Source organism: Ostrea edulis, chromosome 5 (assembly GCF_947568905.1).
Source record: "Ostrea edulis chromosome 5, xbOstEdul1.1, whole genome shotgun sequence".
Taxonomy (NCBI): Eukaryota; Metazoa; Mollusca; class Bivalvia; order Ostreida; family Ostreidae; genus Ostrea; species Ostrea edulis.
Window position 1 is genome coordinate 8,487,847 of NC_079168.1, and position 23,566 is coordinate 8,511,412.

General features: G+C 36.5%; 3 protein-coding genes across 10 annotated transcripts in view; 1 reads left to right on the forward strand and 2 right to left on the reverse strand.

Annotated features, from left to right (window-relative positions):
• Positions 1-904: 904 nt before the first annotated feature.
• On the reverse strand, positions 905-19,675 carry LOC125649190 (signal recognition particle 9 kDa protein-like). 2 transcript variants are annotated; one of them, XM_048876479.2, is made up of 4 exons: positions 19,524-19,675; positions 15,240-15,335; positions 3,574-3,642; positions 905-1,584 (listed from the first exon to the last, which is right to left on the reverse strand). In XM_048876479.2, exons 2-4 carry the CDS (start codon positions 15,309-15,311, stop codon positions 1,486-1,488), a joined length of 240 nt encoding a protein of 79 aa, XP_048732436.1. In that variant the 5' UTR covers positions 15,312-15,335; positions 19,524-19,675; the 3' UTR covers positions 905-1,485. The 2 variants fall into 2 exon arrangements, with proteins under 2 accessions (XP_048732436.1, XP_048732435.1); XM_048876478.2 differs by lacking the exon at positions 19,524-19,675 and having other exon boundaries at positions 15,240-15,403.
• Positions 3,591-8,078, reverse strand: LOC125675424 (RE1-silencing transcription factor B-like). The gene has a single exon (XM_048913073.2). The coding sequence runs from the start codon at positions 5,695-5,697 to the stop codon at positions 5,044-5,046; it is 654 nt and encodes a 217-aa protein (XP_048769030.2). The 5' UTR covers positions 5,698-8,078; the 3' UTR covers positions 3,591-5,043.
• Positions 15,770-23,566, forward strand: part of LOC125649176 (vasodilator-stimulated phosphoprotein-like) — a 30,496-nt gene continuing 22,699 nt past the window's right edge. For 2 of the 7 annotated variants that reach the window (XM_048876452.2, XM_056167177.1), the window contains exon 1: positions 19,830-20,503. In XM_048876452.2, the coding sequence (XP_048732409.2) occupies positions 20,421-20,503 (83 nt within the window). In that variant the 5' untranslated portion in view covers positions 19,830-20,420. Of the gene's footprint in view, positions 15,961-19,829; positions 20,504-21,110; positions 21,274-21,510; positions 22,099-23,566 lie in introns of those variants that run through there. The other 5 variants (XM_056167172.1, XM_056167176.1, XM_056167174.1 and 2 more) reach the window with 4 other exon arrangements.

The window sequence follows — 23,566 nt, forward strand, 5'->3', positions numbered from 1 at the left end:
TAAATATGATCATTATACAATGACAGTCTAATTGAACGTTGTAAACTCTGCAGAGAAATTGGCAAATTTGTATGTATTAAAGGTATCACCATCCATTTATATAAATCTATTTTTTTTAAAAGAACACTGCTACATGATACTCATATTTATCCAGTAAAATGAAATCTGGTAAAAGAGAAAAAAAAATATCACAAGAAGATTGTTCAAAGGTAGAGATAGAATGAAGATACTTTCATATTGATTCAAATGACAAATTGTACACTTTTTTTGCTTTTCCGAGAAGTTCACATGTAAAACTTTGAACGCTATTCTGAGACTGCCTTGGTCTTGGTGATTCATGGTTTGAACAAATTCATGCTTCACTGTTAGGACTTTATAAATTTTTTAAAAGGGGCATTACTCCACGAGAGGAAACTCAGTCATGCGGTATAACACACTTATAGCAGAGTACTGGATATAAACAATTTTAATTCATTGTAAGTTATTCTACATTAAACTACAAGGAGTGAAAATCACTTCACAATAAGAGTGAATTCATTATAAGCATGTTAACTATGACCATGTTTTACTGTATACAAATTAGCTTTATCTTCAACATAGCACAAATATAACTACAGAACACTACAGATGGGAGGGAGTGGGCAACACTAAGCCTCGACATTTTTTCGTGAAGTATATAGAAAGAAGGCATGCTTGGATTCTACATGTACATCTCCAAATTAATTAAAATCATCTGTTCGGGTTTCGTTTACTCCGCATTTCACCACTAATTGATGTTAATTGTGCAATATGTAGTAAACAGAAACTGAACAAAAGATTTTAATTAAATTGGCATATCCCTTCCCCCACTTGATTAAAGCCAGCATTTATAGTTGATAATTAGGAAACAAAATGAAGACTTAGATTGACATAAAACTTTATTACGAAAGTCACAATACAATATTGAATAGTCCTGTCCACAGATGGACATCTATTTCTCTCATCATCCAACTTTTATCATTTGCTTTTACACTCCAACCATAAACACTACTGCCCAATAATCATTCAAAACCTTTCTCTCCTCACAAGTACATTTGTCCCATACTGGTTATAAACACAAACCCAGGAAATAACAATATTTATATGTATGTCCAAATTAGAAACATAGTAAAACTAAATCGTAATTTTCACATCCATACACAATCTGATAAAGTCTTAACAGTACAGGTACACATAGATCAAAAATATATTTACAAAATGCAATATTAAATACGCCTCTTTTAAACAAAAAACTTGTGAACATGTAGTTTCATTTTCAACAATGTTTAAACTACTACAATGGGTGAAAATTGACACAATACTTATCGCGGTGGCAGTTCACTATTGGGCTTTGAAATCACTCCTATCAATACTATGTTGATGCTTTTTAAAAGTGTTGGTGTTGAAGTCTGTTCCTTTATATTAAGTGCATTTTAAACTTACGAGAACATGTACACATACTAAAGTTTACGATTTTTCTTTCGATGCCATGTGCCTCATGAGTTGATTTGTTAGTTTTTCTAACTTCTTTACATCTTGTGCATGCTCTGTCCTGTACTGCAGACACTGAAATAGATAATACCGGTACACATTTATAACAATCAAACCCATTTTACCCTTGTCAACCCCACCTCAAGCTCTACAAGAATTTTATTTATATATATTTTATTATAGTCAAAATTAGGGCCAAATTAGACAAAAATTAACCTAGTTCTTTTAGCCTTTGGTGAATAAAAACAAAACAAAGAATCCAAAGAATATCTGGGCTAATTAAATCATAACTAACAAGTGGACCAGTAGTGACCAATATGGAAAGGGGGTGGGGTACAGGGGTTTTAAACAACACCTCCCTTTTTTTGGTTAAAATTTTAAAAACAAAAATGGTCATTTTTGGGTCTTCAACCCCTCCTTTTTTGGACAGAAAGGTACAAACTTGGGTCAAAACCCCCATTTCTAAAAAAATAAATCTAGATCCATCCCTGACCAATATGTCATAGTTTACATTCACTAAATCTTTTCTTTAATATTTCTTTTGAAATTGACATTGCTTTCATCATACAATGAATACATGTTTGTTGCAAACTAGTTTGATCTGGTTTTCTAGTACCACCTGCCTGCATAATCATTACCAAATATGGAGGGCCATCAAGGTCAAAGGGTACAAACGGAATGTAATGAATGGGTCAGCCACATGATATTTTAAAACTTAATTCTAGTTTTAAATATATTCTAAACAAGAGATGTTTGTAAAACACATATGCCCCCCCCCCCCCCCCCCCCCCCCCCCGGGTGCAAAATTGAAAAGGGTTATGCACACACATTATTTAATTGATAGTAGTATCATCAATTCAAAATATGGAGCACACAATATCTTCCTATGTCAAGAGTGAATTGACCAAGTGACCTAAAAATCAATAGGGGTCTTCCACTCCTTATGCTGTACCAGTGTACCAAGTTTGGTGTCAATCAAGCAAATAATTCTTAAAACATAGGAGACAATATATTACTATGTCCAGTTCAACAATTGACTTTTGACCTCAAAATCAATATGGGTCATCTTTTCCTGAAGATGTACCAGTGTACTAAGTTTGATGTCTGTCAAGCAAAAGGGTTCTGAAGATATTGAACGAACAGTATATTCCCATGTCCAGTTTGACCCTTGACCTTTAAACATGTGACCTCAAAATCAATAGGGATCATTTTCTCCTGAAGATGTACCAGTGTACCAAGTTTGATGTCTGTCAAGCAAAGGGTTCTCAAGATATTGAACGGACAGTATATTCCTATGTCCAGTTTGACCTTTGACCATGTGACCTCAAAATCAATAGGGGTCATCTTCTTTTGAAGATGTACTGGTGTACCAAGTTTAATGTCTGTCAAGCAAAGGGTTTTCTAGATATTGAATGGTCAGTATATTCCTATGCCCAGTTTGACCCTTGACCATATGACCTCAAAATCAATAGGGGTCATCTACTCCTTAGGATGTACCAGTGTGCCAAGTTTGATGTCTTTCAAGCAAAGGGTTCTCAAGATATTGAGCGGACATGATATCCCTATGTCCAGACTAGATTGACCCTTGACCTTTTGACCTGAAAAACAATAGGGGTCCTCTTCTACTCATAACCAACCCTCATATGAAATATCATTATCATCAAGTGAACGGTTCTCAGGACATTGAGCGGACAACATGTGGTCTACCGACCAACCGACAGGTGCAAACCAATATGCCCCTCTTCTTTGAAGGGGGGGGGGGGGGCATAAAAAATAAAAATACATTAAAATATAAACAATAAAATGTCTTTCTTTGTTGTTTCATTGTGTGATGAAGGTAGCAATCGTTGCAGGAAAAATTACGCAGGTTATGCATTTTTCCTGCAATGCTTGCTAATTTTATCACCTGATGAAACAAAAAAGAAAGCATTTTCTTGTTTAAATACAGTATCATTAAAAACTAGATAACTTCTATAAAGAATTTAAATACAATTTCTTTATGTTGAACAGTTCATGGTCTCTAAATATTCATTTGTTAACAAGTTTATACTTTACAGTCCTTACCACATGATCATCTGTTATTTTCACATTCAATTTCCCATCACAATGCCTGTACTTTGTAACCAGCCGACACTGAAAAAAACCATACAAAATCTTGATATTGATTTCATGAAATCTAGTTTGCCAATACAACCTATCATTGGGTCAAATGCTGTCTCATGTGTTTCTTACCGATTGTTCGGCTGTTCTTGGCACACTCACTGATTTTGACTACGGATAACTCTGTTTACCTGATCAAGATATAGGGCTCAAAGTCAGCGGGTGTGACCAGTTGACAGGGGATGCTTACTCCTCCTAGGCACCTGATCCCACCTCTGGTATATCCAGGGGTCCATGTTTGCCCAATTAACTCTCTATTTTGTATTGCTTATGGGAGTTATGAGATTGATCACTGTTCATTATCTTCACCTTTCATCTAACAATGTACCAAACAGCTATGAGATGTAATACAGTTTAGTGGGTCAATATTAATCATATTTGGTCAAGCAAGGACAGTGTAACGTGTCAAGGGGGTTCGTACCCGGTTGATTCCAGGATCTGGGGTTTTGAATTAATTCAACAAGTAAATAATTTTCCTCTGTAAAAATGATTGAACAAAATGATACAGTTTTCCTCTCTAAAGTGATTTAAATATATAACTACTGGTCTGCAAATATATACAAATAAGACCCTTCCCTTACTTAGGGGAAAATCACACTTGGTCGGCCTATATTACTACTTTACGAGTTTATACACCTCTAGATAGAGATATGCCTTATTCAGGCAGTAACAACTATCTAAGAGGTAAGCCCTAGCCGAATAAAGGTGGTCCAACTCCAGAAGCAGCAGTTATTGTGTTAATGCCTTATTCAGGACGGACAGTGAACTGCTAACCTCTGAAGCCTTACACCTTCCCTAACCGAGGAAGAATGACAAATAAATAGGCGAACCTCCAGGAGGTCAACCTCTAAAATGCTAGCCACTACTGTGGTCAGACTCCAAACAAATGGTCCTATATAACAAAGAAGTGTGGCAAGCCTCCAATATTTATATAAGGCAATCCACCTGTGGCAAGCCTCCAATATTAGGCAATCCACCTGACCAAACTAACCGTTATAATGCTTCCTTCTTCCTCCGCTTGGCTTAAAAAGAACCTTACTGACTGGCTGCAGCTGTATATATACCCTCTGTGGGTCACATGATCAGCAACAGTTTCTAGATCACCCGCTGCTAGCTAATTGTGTATCAGCCATAGTTAAGTTTCTAGATCACCGTTTCTGTAGGCCTCTTGCAACATTGAAAAACATGAAATCATTACACTACCCACGCCTTCGATGACATGCGACCCGCATGTAAATGAAAATCATGATGTAAATCACAGGGTAGGATTTATTGCACATTCTACACTACAGGGTTACTTATCCCTGTAGTAACAAAAGAATTTTTCTTTACATACAATAATTTAATAAAAGCTCATGATTCAACCACATATTACTAATTATACACGACTTTTTCTTCGGAAATAATCTTAGTATCTACGCTCCCTCCTCTGAATTTCTTTACAGTCTTGGTTTTAACGATTCTCCGGACAGGATCTGTCTGGGTTCCCATGTCTCTTTTCCTCTCTATAGCATTGACCGGGACCGCCTGATCTTTTGTTTTCTTTTCAGGGACTGGAGGCACTACATCCGCTTTACGTTGGAGAGACACTGGTAAGGAAGGCTTTGTTGGTTTATGGAACAGTCTTCCTTCCATAAGACAGTCATCATCCTTAGGGGAGCAATCTGTATTCTGACTTGATGAATCTTCATCTTCATCACTCCCATTGTCCGAAACGTCCCCAATGAGGTCTCCCGGATCTTGAGACAACCATTCGTGATCACACTCCGGCTCATTTACCTCTTCACTTCTATTTTCTTTTACCCCAAGCTTAATCAAATCTTCCTGTGCCAATCCTGGGTGACATCTCTTTACATGTCTCTTCAGGTTAGCTTCTTTGTTATTAGAAAAGTCACAACTTGGACATTGAAAAGTCCTCATTGCGCATTTGAAAACATGCTCCCTGTAGTCCTCCTCACTTTTAGCTGAGTATGAACACATGGGGCAGCGCCGAAACTCATAGTTTGGAGTTGTCTTTGTCTTTGCCATCTACAATACACAGAGATTACATAAATGATCATTAATACTAATAAATAATTTTGATCACATAGACTATTTATCAACATAATAGTCATGCAGCCATGTAGGTGGCTTTCTATTTCTAACAGGGCGATCATTGTAATTGTTTCTTGAATTTTCTTGATCTGGGACTGTATCATGTGCAGTGTCTCTCTCTGGCAACACAGTTTCTTCTGTTTCCTAAACTTCTTCACCAGCAAGTATTTGTGGATGTTTCTTCCGCATGCGATCCACATGTATTACTTGCTCACCTCCTCGGGGTCCACAGTTAACCATGTAGGTCAAATCAGACATCTTTCTGATAATCTTATAGGGACCCTGCCAAAAGCTCGTAAATTTTGGAGATGTACCAGGCCTTCTTCGGGGGAAGAATACATATACTTCTTCACCATTTTGAAATGTTTTCCACTTTAGCTTTCGGTCATGATAGTGCTTTTGTCGCACCATTGCTTGGCCAATATTATTCCTGACTGTATTATGGGCAATTTCTAGGCGCTCTTGAAGTTCCCACACCCACTTGTGATGGTGCCTTTTTAACATTACGTGGTGGTTCATACATAATGTCTACGGGAGTTTTCGTCTCGCGCCCTAACATCAGCATATTTGGTGTCATGCCAGTAGTTTCTTGTATGGAAGACCGGTAAGCCATCATTACGTAAGGTAAATGAACATCCCAGTCTGAGTGATGCTCATTTACGAAGGCACTAAGCATGGTGGTCAATGTCCTGTTGAAACGCTCGACCATACCATCTGATTGCGGATGGTAGGGAGTAGTATGGGTCTTCTGAATGTCCAGGAGCTTGCATGTTTCTTGAAAGAGCTCGCTTTCATATTGGCGACCTTGATCCGAGTGTATTGTATCAGGAACACCAAAGCGTGTAATTACCTCTTCCACAATCACGGAGGCTATTGTCTTGGCTTCAATATTGGGCAGAGCAAAACACTCTGTCCACTTGGTAAAGTAGTCTGCAACGACTAAGATATACCTATTGCCTTTGTCAGTCTCAGGTAACTCGCCAAGAATATCAGTGGCTATCCTTTCCATGGGATACCCTGAACCTACCAATTGCATAGGAGCTTTGTTTGACATACTTGATGCCTTTCTCTTTGTGCATATTTCACAACCCAATATGTATTGACGCACATCTTTTTGTAAGCCTGGCCAGTAATAGGACTGTCTTATCCTTGACAAGGTTTTATGCATGCCTAAATGACCAGCTGTCCTATCATCATGACAAAATTTAAGTATTACTCTCCTTTCTGCACTAGGAATAACTGCTTGTAATTTCTGACTTTTTGTAACCAAATCCTCCCATTTCCTACAGAGGACATCATTTTGCAAAACTAATCTATCCCATTGAGACCATAAGGATTTTACTGCCACTGACTCTCCTGATATATCATTGTATTCAGGTCTCTTCTGTGCGGCAATCCACTTTTTAACTTTACTAATGTCCCTATCAGAATCTTGCATTTCACTCAGTGGTGTGTCAGAGTAGTCGGTAATACTATTTACAACTGCGTCTGATTCTGGTATCAGACTTGAGCAGGTATGCTGGTGGTCGCTCTTGCACTGTTTACATGGGATCCTACTTAAACTATCAGCATTCTTGTGTAATCTTCCTGGTCTGTGCTCAATGTAAAAGTCATAGCAGGACAATACCTCATTCCATCGGGCCAACTGCCCCTCGGGATCCTTAAAGTTCATCAACCATCTCAACGAACTATGGTCTGTCCTTACTTTAAATTTTCTTCCATATAAGTACTGACGAAAATACTTTACAAAAGTTACAACAGCTAGGAGTTCTTTTCTTGTAACGCAGTACTTTCTTTCGGAATTCGATAAACTTTTACTGGCAAATGCTATTGGTCTTTCTATTCCCTTCTGTACTTGAGATAGTACTGCGCCGATTGCCTCATTGCTGGCATCTGTATCGAGGATGAATTCTTGTTCAAAATCTGGATGAGCTAAGACAGGGGCTGTCGATAATTCTGTCCTCAATCTGTCAAAGGCATTTTGGCAGTTGTCAGTCCAAATATATTTTGCATTTTTCTTTGTAAGATCATGCAGGGGTTTCGCAATCATGGCAAAATTTAGCACAAATCTTCGATAGTAACTGCAGAAACCAATAAACGATCTCAGCTCAGTGAGGTTGGTTGGTACTGGCCAATTTTTAACTGCCTTTACTTTATCAGGACTTGTAGCTATACCCTTCTCTGATATGATATGCCCCAAATATTCCACTTTCCTTGCAAATAAGGTACACTTGCGTGCTTTTAGCTTTAAACCAGCAGCTAATAAACAATCAAACACTTGAGTCAAATTCTGAATCATATCTTCTATGCTTTTCCCTACCACAATTATATCATCTAGGTAAACTAGACAGATACGCCACTGTAGGTTTCTTAACACTGTTTCCATCAGACGCTCAAAGGTAGCCGTGGGCATTGCAAAGCCCGAATGGCATCACCTTAAATTGATACAAGCCTCGTCGTGTTACAAATGCGGTCTTGCTTCGATCATCTGGAGTCATTCCCACCTGCCAGTAACCGGAGTTTAAATCAAGTGTAGAAAACCACTTAACTCCACTCAGTTGATCTATCGAGTCGTCTATCCTTGGTAGCGGGTAGGCATCCTTTACCGTAACGTCGTTCAACTTACGATAGTCAACGCAAAATCTAGTTGTACCATCTTTCTTTTTAGCAAGGACGACAGGCGAAGACCACGGACTTGTTGATTCTTCAATGACATTTCTTTTAAGCATGTCATCCACATGCTCATCAACTTCTGCTTGCATGTGGACAGGAAGACGTCTTGCATGCTGCTTGATGGGAGGTGCCCTTCCAGTATCTATTTTGTGTTCAATTACACGTGTCTGGCCTAGGTCTGCATCAGTTGCGGCTAACAAATTCGAATACTGTAATAACAGTTTGCACACCATTTTGGCATTCTTGGAGTCCATCCCTTCTACAGTTCTTTCATACAGGTTTTTTATATGATCGGGCAACCTTTGGCATTTGACAAAATTCTTATTTTCTTGTACCCCAGCACAAACACTGTCAACAGGTGTCAAGTTAGCCACTAATGTCCCCTTATAGATCGTATGAGCTTGATCTGACAAGTTCATCATTCTAATTGGTGCTACTTTGCCTCCACATACAACGGCTCTAGCTACCAAAGCACGATCAGTATCCACAAATCGACAAGAAGGCTCTATAAGACCTACCTCCGGGACCTTATCAAACAATGGAGGTAAAACATTGCACATTGTAACAATTTCACTACCTGGTGGTATGCAAACATTGTCAGCCAGGGTAACTCTACAACAACCAATTTTACCCTCAAGGTGCAAATTAAAAAGTTTGTTTCTGACTCTTAGTGTCATAGAAGACATATCTAAATTACACATCTGATCTCGTAAGAAATCCAAACCTAGTATGCCATCAACACCTATCTCAGCAACAGCAAAAGCTTGCACAAAATTTTCATTTCCTAACTTAAATGTGATGGTGACTAAACCGTCTGTCTTCAGGCGTGAGCCGTTAGCAGTCACTATAGGTCTATCTAACTTAGCGAAGTTTGAAGTAACACCTACAACAGAGTTAACAATATCAGGAGATATTATACTCAATGTTGCACCCGAATCTACCAAAAACTTCACGACTTTGCCCTTAATCTCAGCATGTATAAACATTCCTGCCTCACCAACTTTACAGGTAACCCCTGATTTACCTGCTTCCTTATCACCTGTATTTGTTTTATCACGGCTGTTCAGGAAAGTAGAATAACCCTCTCTGCCTGAAGAGTCGTATTTGCTGGCTGCTTTACCCAAGGACTTTAAGTACTTAAAACAGTTTGCTTTAACATGACCTTGTTTCTTACAAAAGTGGCATACAACTTTAGGCTTTTGTCCACTTCTTCTCTGTACAGACTGAATGCTTTCAGTATGCCTCTTCTCATCTTTAAGGACCTTTATTTCCTCCTTGAGATCAACCACTGCCTTGGTCAATATTGAAATGGGGTCCAGTTTTTCGTCTTCATTATGTGTGGATCTAGCGTAAGTTGGGCTTTCATGCATACGCTGGTCAGCTGCCTGGAATGCATCCAACTCTACTGCGTGTCTGACAGCGTCATTCAAGTCGGCAGGTCTCGCTTGTTTCACTCTCAGACGCATGTCTCTGTCCCTTAAAGCATCTATAAACTGTTCCTTCGCAAGGGTTTCCCTTACCTCTACGGGAGCTGTGGGGTAAGCCAGATTTGTTAACCGCCGAATCTCTTGTCCCAGTTCGGGTAATGTCTCTGTGGCTTTCTGCCGTCTCTCTCTGAGCTGTGCTCTGTAGAGTTCAGTCTGGTTGGTGGGTAAAAACCTCTCCTCCAGTGCCTTACACAACAATCTGTAGTTACACTTTTCTCCCTCAGGTAAATTACCTAAGACACCCTGGGCTTGTCCTCTTAAGGATACCGCCAGATGCATGCCCATTTCTGCTACTGACCATTTATTCAGGGTAGCGCATATTTCAAAATGAGATTTAAAATCTACCCAAGATGTACTGCCATCATATTTGTCAGTCTTCACTCCAGAACGGACGGCCTCGTGTTCAGTCTTCTTCTGGCGCCGGTGTGTAACATTATCTCCATAAACCTCATCAAAGGCTGCAGTGTCAATGTACGGCGTGCTTGATAATCGACTCTGATCAGAGCTTAACGGATTGTCCTTTACTACAAAACTAGGCTCGTCATCTTCAAGAAAACTAGTGGTCTTCCTTCCCTTTTTAGGTTTCGCTCCAGTTCCCTCTAATGACTTGTCACCTATTGTGGTATGCCTGCTTTCAGGTATGCCTGAATCTCTGGCGCTTGTCTTCCTGACTGTATCTGACAATCCTAAGCTATCTTGTAATTTCTTTAATTCTTTTTCTATCGCCGACATCATAATATTTTAAGTATTTACACAATGATAAAATATATGAATTAGCTCCGAATTACAAAAGAGGGACAAAAATCAATGAATTAAACCAACAAAAAGTTGCCCAGATCCCACCGCTGCCACCAAATTTTGTAACGTGTCAAGGGGGTTCGTACCCGGTTGATTCCAGGATCTGGGGTTTTGAATTAATTCAACAAGTAAATAATTTTCCTCTGTAAAAATGATTGAACAAAATGATACAGTTTTCCTCTCTAAAGTGATTTAAATATATAACTACTGGTCTGCAAATATATACAAATAAGACCCTTCCCTTACTTAGGGGAAAATCACACTTGGTCGGCCTATATTACTACTTTACGAGTTTATACACCTCTAGATAGAGATATGCCTTATTCAGGCAGTAACAACTATCTAAGAGGTAAGCCCTAGCCGAATAAAGGTGGTCCAACTCCAGAAGCAGCAGTTACTGTGTTAATGCCTTATTCAGGACGGACAGTGAACTGCTAACCTCTGAAGCCTTACACCTTCCCTAACCGAGGAAGAATGACAAATAAATAGGCGAACCTCCAGGAGGTCAACCTCTAAAATGCTAGCCACTACTGTGGTCAGACTCCAAACAAATGGTCCTATATAACAAAGAAGTGTGGCAAGCCTCCAATATTTATATAAGGCAATCCACCTGTGGCAAGCCTCCAATATTAGGCAATCCACCTGACCAAACTAACCGTTATAATGCTTCCTTCTTCCTCCGCTTGGCTTAAAAAGAACCTTACTGACTGGCTGCAGCTGTATATATACCCTCTGTGGGTCACATGATCAGCAACAGTTTCTAGATCACCCGCTGCTAGCTAATTGTGTATCAGCCATAGTTAAGTTTCTAGATCACCGTTTCTGTAGGCCTCTTGCAACATTGAAAAACATGAAATCATTACAACAGTCACGTGAAGTCTCTGACACAATATACATTCAATCACATAACCCGTGTCCTGCCTATCAATAAAGCTTTCAGTGATAAAAATTCTGAAATCCACCTTGTCATTCAAGTTATTTCTGTAATCAAGGATTTTTTTCTTGAACAGAACACAATCAAGAGAATGGCTCTCAGACTGAAAATCTATGAGGGTAAATGTCTCCATTTCCAGATTTGAAATTCTGATAGTCTATAACTCTTCACACATCTTGTATATTACTATCTAATCCTGTGGGGATCCGGGTTAGAATAGGTCCTTAGTACCCCTTGCTTGTCATAAGAGGTGACTAAATGGGGCGGTCCTTCGGATGAGACCGCAAAAACCAAGATCCTGTGTCACAGCAGGTGTGGCACGATAAAGATCCCTCTCTGCTCAACAGTCATAAGCGCCAAGCATAGGCCTAAATTTTGCAGCCCATCACCGGCAATGGCGACATCTCCGTATGAGTGAAATATTCTCGAGAGGGACATTAAACAATATTCAATCAATCAATCAATCTATAGTCTATAACACATGTAAGACTTGTATACTATCTGTGAGGACAAAAAACAGGGGTAAGGGGTATACAGTCCCTCTCTCATCCCTTTACCTCCCATATGTAGATAATAATACAACTGTATTTTCCCCATTCTGCTCCCAAACACATAAAGTATCTAACAGTTAATTACGCTATAATTTTAAGCAAATCTAACTTAATTTGTTCATATTTGTAATTATTGATTGATTATTGTTTAACGTCCCTCTGGAGAATATTTCACTCATATGGAGACTGCCGGTGAAGGGCTGCAAAATTTTGGCCTATGCTCGGCACTTATGGCCTTTGAGCAGGGAGGGATCATTATCATGCCACACCTGCTGTGACACGGGACCTCGGATTTTGCGGTCTCATCCAAAGGACCACCCCATTTAGCCTCTTTCTACAACAAGCAAGGAGTACTGAGGACCTATTATAACCCGGATCCCCATGGGATCTTGTAATTATTTGTTTGTAAATTCTTTTATATACATATGCACGATTGATGTCTCGTAACTACCCTAATAAAGATGTGTGACGTCGCGTAGACACCTTATAAAAGAATGAAAAATGATATTAATTTAATAGAAAAAAACAATCGATTATCGCTAAGAATAGAATAATCAATCGATTTTAATCGATCATCGAAACAACACTAGTCACAATATACATATGCACGTTTGATGTCACGTAACTACACTAATAAAGATGTGTGATGTCGCGTATACACAAGTAAATATAAAAGAATTTACATCTACCCTGGACCCAGTGTGAAAATGGTAGGGAAACCCCAGTAATTTTATTGACCAAGGTAAAGGATGATACCTGGTAAGTGGTAAGTAAATTTCACACCAAAGTCACCTTCACCTCACCGCGTATAAAATTTTTAACAAGGTATCATTCCGTACCCAATCAATAAATTATTACGTAAACTATACATGTAATAATACTTAGTATAAAAATCTATACTACTGGTCCAGTGTTCGAAATTAACCATAGACCGAGTCTATGTCAAATGGCACTGTTCTATGTTAACTGTAATTGAGATAGACCAAATTGTCTATGCCAATTATCTAGATTTAAAGCAATAAAATTATCCCAAAGGACCTTGCATGGTCAGTCGATGTCTGATAAACATTATGAGGAAAGGAGGATATTATAGAAATGGAAAGAAAATATGCTTTCTAAGTATATTAGAAGTAAATGAAAATGTTTCAAATTTGTGTTCTTTTTCTTCAATGTTGCAGTCTATGCCAATTCGATGAGGTCTAAGTCATCTTGTTTTGGCATAGACCCATGGTCTATCAGTGATTGGGAAGGCCATGCGCCCTGTGCCATAGTCCCATTCAGGTGAAAATTGGCACATCAAATTATCTAATCCATGCACCAAAGTGAGCATCCATTATCGATTGTAACTTACGTTTTTTTTTTCTCTAGAATTAATTGGGTACGACTTACTTATTTTTGTACTTTCATTTTTGATTCCTATGTATTCTGATACACCAAATCTCATTGGTTGAAGCAATACAAATCAAAATAGATAACCAATAAACTATTTCCTCTTACATCACGTCTTCTCATGCTTATACTTTAGCGTTTAAGTTTCGGATGTCCAAGGACAGATCGACAGAAAGTGAAAAAAAACCCAACAAATACTGAAAAAAAAACCTGAGAGACTGTCTTCAAATACCAATGCTGGTAAAAGCAATGATACTGTTGAGAAGGGGACATTGTAACAAAGTAGAAACATTTTCAAGAGCGGTGGAAATGATCATGGTCATGGTTCAGAGTTTCAATTAAAACAATAATGTTCCACTGCACATTTGCTATTTATTGAAAATGGTCATTCAAAATATGTTGATGGCCCATTAAATTTGACAAGAGGCCCATGGGCCAAATCGCTCACCTGAGTCACCTTGGTCCATATCAGAAGACTTTCCATGTAAAACCGTAGTCCCTATTGTGGCCCCAACCTACCCCTGGAGGCCATGGTTTTTGCAAACTTGAATCTGCACTATGTCAGAAAGCTTTCATGTAAATATCAGCTTTTCTGGCTCAGTTGTTCTTGAGAAGATTTTTAAAGATTGTCCCTATATATTTGTATGTAAAACTTTGATCCCCCCTTGTAGCCCCATCCTACCCCCAAGGGCCAGGATTTTAACAAACTTGAATCTGCACTATATCAGAAAGCTTTCATATAAATCTCAGCTTTTCTGGCTCAGTGGTTCTTAAGAAGAAGATTTTTAAAGATTTTTCCTATATATTTGTTGGTAAAACTTTGATCCCCCCTTGTGGCCCCAATCTGACCCCCGGGGGCCATGATTTTAACAATTTAGAATCTGCACTATATCAGGAAGCTTTCATGTAAATTTCAGCTTTTCTGGCCCAGTGGTTCTTGAGAAGAAGATTTTTAAAGATTTTTCCTATATATTTGTATGTAAAACTTTGATCCCCTATTGTGACCCCATCCGACCCCGGGGGCCATGATTTTAACAATTTAGAATCTGTACTACCTAATAAAGCTTATCTATAAATTTCATCTTTTCTGGCCCAGTGGTTCTTGAGAAGATTTTTTAATGACCCTACTCTATTTTTATCTTTTCTTGATTATCTCCCCTTGGAAGGTGGCCTGGTCCTTTATATTTAACAATTTAGAATTCCCTTTACCTAAGAATGCTTTGTGCCAACTTTGGTTGAAATTGGCCCAGTGGTTTTTGAGAAGAAGTCAAAAATGTTAAAAGTTTACAGACGGACGGACGCCGACTACGGGTGATCAGAAAAGCTCACTTGAGCTTTTAGCTCAGGTGAGCTAAAAATGGTCCATTGAAAACTTGAACCGAGGGGCCATAGTCCCATAGGCCATTTTTTGGCCTTCCCAATCACTGGGTCTATACCAAGTTTTAAACCAATTTCGAACACTGCTGGTCCCACCTGCACCCTGGGGACCAGAATAAAATCTAACCTCATTTTTCAGCGCATATTAGGGCATGCAAGAAATAAATGAATGTTTAAACAATGATGACATATAAGACAGAATTGCAGAATTTTATTATTCATGACCATATTTATTTAAATTTGATTCCATCGATCTGTTTAGCTTACCTTTTGCGGATCATTTAAATACAGACGTTCAGCAGCTTTAGCAAATTCCTCCCATGAAGTTAAAAATGTCATGTTTGTGTAATGAGAACGGTTTATCTGCAAAGAAAACAGTATGTTACAACTGCAACGTGCACGTAGGGTTACACCGGAAGTAGCAAATTTAAAGTTCATACTAATAAACCAAAATAGTACATTTGTTTTGACTGCTATAATATATTTTCATTCACAAAATATTAAGGTCTTATTGCTATTCATAGAAATAATTGTATTGAACAATTTTATGTTCATGTAATCACTTAAAAAATATATAACCATAATATTCTTATTCAAAAATGAAAGAAATGTTAATTTCTTCAATTAGCATTATCCTACCCCTGAAAAAAATTCAGGTTGCTTTTTTCGTTATAATTTTTTTTATGGGGAAAAAAATCAACAATTCATCGATGAAATGAATATACCAAACAAAGAACAAAACAAAACAAAATGATTAGTCTTAGGCCTAAATCTACATAAGAATATTTCCCATGATGCACTCTACTTGTCAAAAAATATGGCGTCACTTTTGTGATGAGGAAGATATGTGAGATAACAAATCCGGAAACTAGAAGGTTTCCTGTAGAAGGAAAGTAAACTACTTGATTGTTGTGGCTGGGTGACTTTAAAAGTCGACAAACTGAATGTCAACAAACTTTGTAACACAGCGAAAACCGTAAAAAATGAGGTAAGCCGTTCAAAGTTTTGTTTGAAATACTTAAAACGCTTCTAACATCTAATAACATGCATAAAGATTATTAATTGTAAATGTATATTATTGAAAAGAGAATTTATCAATTTAATTGTTATTGTGATAGTTGAATGTTTGACGCCCTGTAGATTATTTTGCTACAATGCATGCATTATTCATTGAAATGATAGAATATTTTCACCAAACAGAACATTATTTATCTGAAGGCTGAGTCATGGTATGTCTGTTAGATCAACCTTCTTGGCTATGTTGGCCAAGCTCCTAAAATTGTTTATCAGGGTGCTATTGATCAATGATGGGAAAGATTATTAAGGGAAATTTTATGATTTAGCTTTGTCATCTCTACTGAACATTGTTCAATAATTGTACGACTGCCCCAGTCACATAAATCTGCAGCATTTATTGAACACTATTTTGGCACCTTAATACATTCAACTTAAATTATACCTTTGTGTAAATGTTGATAGCCAACTTTGCTGTTTGCATTTGCGAAATTTGCTGTGAAATGCAGGTCACATAAATGCAATGCATTTTAAATATATGTATAATCTAAGATTGTTGGTCATGCCGAGTTACGATGGTTTTCTCCTGAATGTTTGACATGCCAAAGTGCAATTATTTGTGATCCTAATGTGTCACTGTGTTACTTCATATATCATGAGCCAATTCCAGATCAATGTCAAATAGAAATCCTTAACATGTGTGTATATTGTATCATGTAGTTATAATGTTTAATTGTTAAAATTGTATATGCTACCCTGAGGGCTCTTGATTGGTGAATAGATAAATTACGAAATACCGATTTTGGAAATGTGAATGTCTCTCTAACATCAACTAGCGAACAATATGATTGGTGAGAAAGAGAATTGTGCACCAACGTATTAAAGATGGTATAGATCTATCAATGCATATTTTTGTTAACACTTGGGTTATACAACGACCGTCCTTCCTAAGTAATGATTTTGCACACAGATTCTACAAAAATTAAAAGTACATGTTAAAAATGTGTAGTATCAAGAGAGAAACGTACATTTCCTACCGACATCATGTACATTTATAAATAAATTCTCAAAATTCTATTTTTGATTTGTAAACCAAGTATCTGACAGGATTTACTTAAAATTTCAGAGAAATTATTCAGAACTGAAAATTATGTATATATGGGAAGTATGCTTAACAAATTGGAAACTTCTGTTAAGAGCCACTTAATACAGTAAAACACTTAGATAAGATGGTGCATCGAACAGTCTGTCAAATTTTGAAAGTATGACTTGTGGCAAGAACAAGGAAACTCTTAAATCGTTAAATATGTCTTCACTGTGTAAGTGGAATGGAATGTACAGTGCTGCTATCAATGAAGATCGGTACATGTGTTCTTGTATAGACCACATAGAAAATGTATTTATATTAAACATAAATACAACCATGCAGAGTGAGACAAAAAGTTGTTATTTAAAGGCGACAAAAGTTTAATGTTATTAAGGACATGCATATACATGTATATATATATTAACTATTAGTGAAGAAACGATTGTCACCGACAATTGATTATGTCGATCATTTTTGGCTCTTCAATTCCAATTATCGATTCTATTTTTCATAATTGATTGTCGCCTGTACACTAATTAATATCTAATCCAAGATTCATCTGACTGTGCTTTTATATTGAGACATGTGCGGGGGAGAGTCAGAGTGGACCCCACATTGAAAAGTGGAAATTCAGTGACACCAGCTAGTGTGTATGCTGCACATATCCAGAAAACTAAATAGAAATAACCCCCAAAATAATAAATATTTATTAACTACATGTAAATACTGATTATTTCAATTATCAATTATGAAATTTTTCCGATTATTCAACACTATTTACTATGCATATATATGCATATGTATATTCTTGTTATTCAGTATTGTTTATGCTGATTCAAATTAATTGACAAGTTTATACTTTGTACATGTAGTCTGTAGTCATGAAGAGCAGATTTCAAGGATGAACAGATGCAAATACTTTGTACTAATTGGGATAATAATACAATAAATATAAACATCTTCTAAAAAGTTTAAACGTGAAAGTATCTAAATTTTCTTGACTGTCACAGTCATGAAATATTCAGCTATATTCAGAATTATTCTGATATGTGGTACATCGGTACTCAAAACTCGATTATTTTCAAATTCATTTTTTAATGACAAAGTAAGTGATCAATGGTAAATTTTTCGACAAGCAAAAGAAAGTAAAAATCATTACTTATGAAGGGAAAAAAAAACAATTCATGGTAGAATGCTTGAATTTTCATGACTCTTTTTTTTTTTTTTTACCTTTTAAGTTCTATAAGCTATCTAATTATGTTTTACTGTTTTATACTTTAAGTTCCTCCTAAATCATGTTTTCCACTTTTAAGTTCCTCCCAAATCATGTTTTCCACTTTTAAGTTCCTCCCTAATCATGTTTTATACTTTAAGTTTCTCTCTAATCATGTTTTATACTTTAAAATTCCTCCCTAATCATGTTTTATACTTTTAAGTTCCTCCCTAATCATGTTTTATACTTTAAGTTCCTCCCTAATCATGTTTTATACTTTAAAGTTTCTCTCTAATCATGTTTGTTTTACACCCTAAGATTGTCCCTAATCATGTTTCACTGTTTCATTCCCATATATGTTATTTTCACCCAGACACACAGCAAGCAATTTCTTTCTATTTAAATTCACCCAAAATATTTTTTGCTACTTTAGAGAACTTAGATTCACTCACTTTTAAGTTTGACAATTAAGGGTGAAATAAAGAGAAAGAAGATGGGGTAGAAATTTCCCATTGTATAGTAATTAAAGGAATTTTTCAAATATTGAAATGCATCGGCAAATATCAATTGAGTATAATAACGATATTAATGCTCCATATGTTCATGTTGATATCACAGACATCAGAAAACACTGTAAATTTCCTCCTTGTGATAAAGAGGAAATCACACAGAATAGTTAATGTTCATGTATGTTGCTATATCTTGAAGTACTCTCACTGCTGATTAAGTTTAGAGTTGATATTGACAGCACAAACATGAAAGCACTATCTCAACATGTGTGTCTGTTCAGATTTTTATCAACATCTTGTTTTCAGGTGAATGATGAAAATTCCAAAGCTGATGTAATCTCGGTGATTTTGGCTTGATTTTTTAAGCACAATGGGTAATTCTGGGAAGTTTCATCTATTCCATAGATTCAACATTCATTGAGAGAGTTTTTAATAATTAATCAGTCTCAATGTATTCATCAATCATGGCCATCATAATCAAATAACAGCACAAAAAGAGGTGTTGAATTATCGCTGTGTCTATGTTAGGTGAAAAGAGAATGTAATATTAGTACCAATAAAGATATAGCTATTAAAATGGTAGTAGTGAATTTAAATTGAATCATGCATCAACACACAAAGTTCCAATGCCTGCAATGTTACTAAACAAACTGAAATTCAAATTTATTATGAAATGAACATGTTGAAACTCCCCCTCTCCTAAAAAATCATTGGTTTTGAAGACTTACTTGTATAGCTTTAAGCTTGTTCCATTAAGCTTCAAAGTCTGGATCTAGGGGTTCTTTTCTTCTACAAAGTACTGAATTTGGACTGAGTTACTTAGATGCTGTCGTCCGAGATTGGTGAGTAATGGCACTTAATGTCCAAAGTACACAAACGGAAAAGGGGGGGGGAATGAGTTAAAATCCAGTAACTGTTAACCAGTCAAATGATTTTCACTCAGAAGCATTTAATACGAAGTACAATTGTGTTGAGCCTCTTTATACAGCATCATTACAGAGATTTCCAGCCAGAGAAAAGGAAATGCTCAATTTAAGTTTAGCTGCAGACCATGGCACATGTGTGATTAGATAAGTGGATTAGTGGGCCTTTGATTCAGTGGCAGGTCCTCTTTACTTCAATCTTTGTTGAGGAGCCATGTTGTAGTCTCTCACATGGAAAATTGGATGTTGACCGGCTTACTTAGCTGGCTTTTGATGGACTAGACTGTCATCGTTTTGGCATGTTGTATGTTTCCATTGTGTTCTTGTGTACTTAGGTTTATCTAACTGCTGATGAAACTACCCAATTCATGGACATTTTCATACCAATATTTAAAACTCAGGATTGCTGTTCTAATTTGTGAGGATTAGCATGTGGCCTTTTTCTTATTTGTTTTGAAGCAAGAGGGAGAAAATGCATCAAGGACTGGTAATTACGTGATTGTTTTTAACTTTTCACATACCAGTAATTTACAGTTCATGCCTGCAGCAAGAATTCCCGTTCATCAATCAAATTTGCATTGTGTGTCTCTGTAACTCCAAATGCACCTCTGAGATGAACCAGGAACCATTTCTCAGCAATTTCTTGGACACAAGTTTTTGACGGGAAAAACTGTTTTCATATGAAGACATTCTTGGTACACTATGGAATATTCCTGTGAGAATACATATGACACAATCTCAGCTGTTCACAGGGAGGATGAAGAACTTTACACCACGCCATATGGGTAAACTGATAAAAGTTGTTGACAGTTTGAATCTTGAACATATATATAGAAATTGGGTCTTTTAAAAAGAAAAATTATACACTTGCACACTGGTAAAACTCTAGTTTTAGAAAGTTTGAAGTCTGACAGTTGGTTGGAACTTTAAACATGCCCTCAGAACTTTTATCTTGAGATATACTTATGATTTGTGGAAGGCTATGGTTAGACTCCATATGTTTTGTGGTGAGTTTTGTTTTTATTGGGTCAGAAACATATTGTTTAGTGATTGACAGGGATCTAGAGTTATAGAAGATAGGTTGTGCTAAATGGAATGCCAGTGGTGAGGAATTTATCTACTGTTGCAGATTTTTGAGTGCTCCTAACGCCTCTGAAGTTGAAGGAGGGTCTGAAATTGAGGGTGGTTTGAAACTAGCATTGATTGGAGCTCGTGTTTCCCTCAGATAGCACTCTCAATGGTGGTTTCAAATTTAATGCACATTCAAGAAATTTACTTCTGAAATGCACTTTTAAACTTTTGAAATAAATAATCTCTGACATTTTTGCAATTGAGCCATGGTTCACACTGAATTGTATGTTATGTGAAAGGGCTCATTTCCTTAAAATTTTATTTGTGATTTCCGCTTTATGAATTGTGGAATAAAACCATGTGCTTTGACAAAAAGGTGGAATAATCCTGCTATGAGCTTTATTGTCAGCTGTTTTTACTTTTAAAACAATTCTGTCAGATACATATGAAGATTTGTAGCTGAAGAATAGATCAGAAATATGAGGTATGTGTGATTTTTTTTATTTCATTATGAAAAAAAATTAGAAAGCATTGGGGAAAGAAAGCATTGAATGGCTTTGACATCAGAACAGTAAGTATTTAACAGATTTGACAGAGCAGGAAATGACCAGGTATGTGAAGAATAATGTTATCTACTACTGGCATCATGATTGGTAAATGTAGCAGGCCTATGAATTCTGGGATATTAGGAGATTGTAATTTATGTTTTACCTGTATTTGTTGTTAATTCCATTCACAGAAGTTTGCTATGGAAACTATTCACAGAGAATCCTCATGGAAATACATGTACTATTTAAAGTATCACGGTAGTGACAGTTTATAGCATTGCTGTAGTTTGGAGCCCCTTTCTTTGACAGTAATTTGAATGAGCAGGAAGTAGGCCCGGTGGAGGCTCTTGCCACGCTGAGTAAGGACGCTTTCTTGTGGTTTAAGAGGACCTTGGTGGTGGACATTATTGATTGCATGATTGTGGTTGGGGCTCGGAAGGATTTTGACAATAATATTAATAGCAACACTTGGCGTATTATAATGTACATATATATGTAATGTACACATACGAAGTGAAACGGATCGGCTTTTTCCGTGTACACTAAATACCAGGAAGTTTTCATTTGTCAGTTGAATTTGTACATCAGATTGTTTATCTTTGTGTCCTTTGGAGTCTGTACTATACGAGAATCATTCTGAAGTAACATTTGCCTGCAGACTGTTTGGTAATGAGTCGAAAATACAAATCTAGGGAACTGCCACCGTTACCACGTGAATCGAAACCACCTGTCAAATCGCCAGTTCAGGATGGACTTGCGGGGTTTGTGATTGTTTGTTTCTTCATACTTAAGTTTGTTGAATATATAATTGTGGATGGACATTGCATTACATGGACATGGTTAAAAACAGTGCTCATTTTTGTGGTGCGATGCTCATTCCGCATGGCTAACTTTGATGCATGTGAGTCTGAACTCCTTGTAATACTTATAAAAAAAAGAAACACTCACAAACTGTTTATCATTACAAGTGAAGCTCATACAGTTTGTAAATTTTCATTGTATTGATAAAATTGATTTGGTATTTGTTATGGGGAAGAGGAAATTTAAATCGAATTTTGAAATTACTGATACACTGTTTCTGTATTCTATTTTTGGGGATGGTACAGAAAAATGTAATTAAGCAGGGGGAACCATTAAACTTCGATGTGAAAGTACAAAGTTCTTGACCATTGAATGCTTGGTACCTAGAGGATATCTACACATGTGTATAATGTAGTATAATAGTCTTTAACCAATTAAGATAATGTGTTTCTTCCGTACAAAATATTACTGAGCATAAGGATTTCCTTTTAAAGAGTGCATTGCTCAGAGGACTGTTAAGGAGGAGTTGAAATTCTATGCCTTACCGCTGTGGAGGCACATGGATATTGTGTCAAATTTGGGATTTTAATTATTATCCCACAAGGATGGAAATGTCCTGTCCAAATGATTTTATAATAGCATTCTATCCATTACTGCACTCCATGGGAATTTATAAACTGAAACTGTGGGAGACAACAATTACATTGATATTTCATTCTTAACTGTGTTAATGTAATTAAGCCCTTTATTGTGAATATTGTTTACTTTGATTTTGAATTGATTAGTTTATCAGTATTAAGTTGTTCAAAATGAAACCATGATTTACAAAGGTAATGCATTGTGTGAAATTAAGGATAGCATCAGTACATTACATCAACAGTGCTATTTTCACTTTAGGCTGAAGCATTGAATCTAACATTACAGCCATGACGTTTATGAAGAATGGACTTAAAAGCATGTGAAAACAAATTCAAACAAGAAATTGTAAAAGTAATCTGGAGCATATTTGTGAACTGTACATTGTAAACAATGTATAGGTACACTAGATCAACAACAGTATTAAACAGTCATTGTGAAAACATGATGTTGTGTATCTATTGTCATATTAAACAGTGAAAACATGAAATAGTGTATCTATTATAGTAATGGTCTTATTAAACAGTGAAAACATGAAATAGTATATCTATTGTAATAGTCATATTAAACAGTGAAAACATGAAATAGTGTATCTATTATAGTAATGGTCTTATTAAACAGTGAAAACATGAAATAGTATATCTATAGTAATGGTCATATTAAACAATAAAAACATGAAATAGTATATCTATAGTAATGGTCATATTAAACAGTGAAAACATGAAATAGTATATCTATAGTAATGGTCATATTAAACAATAAAAACATGAAATAGTGTATTTATAGTAATGG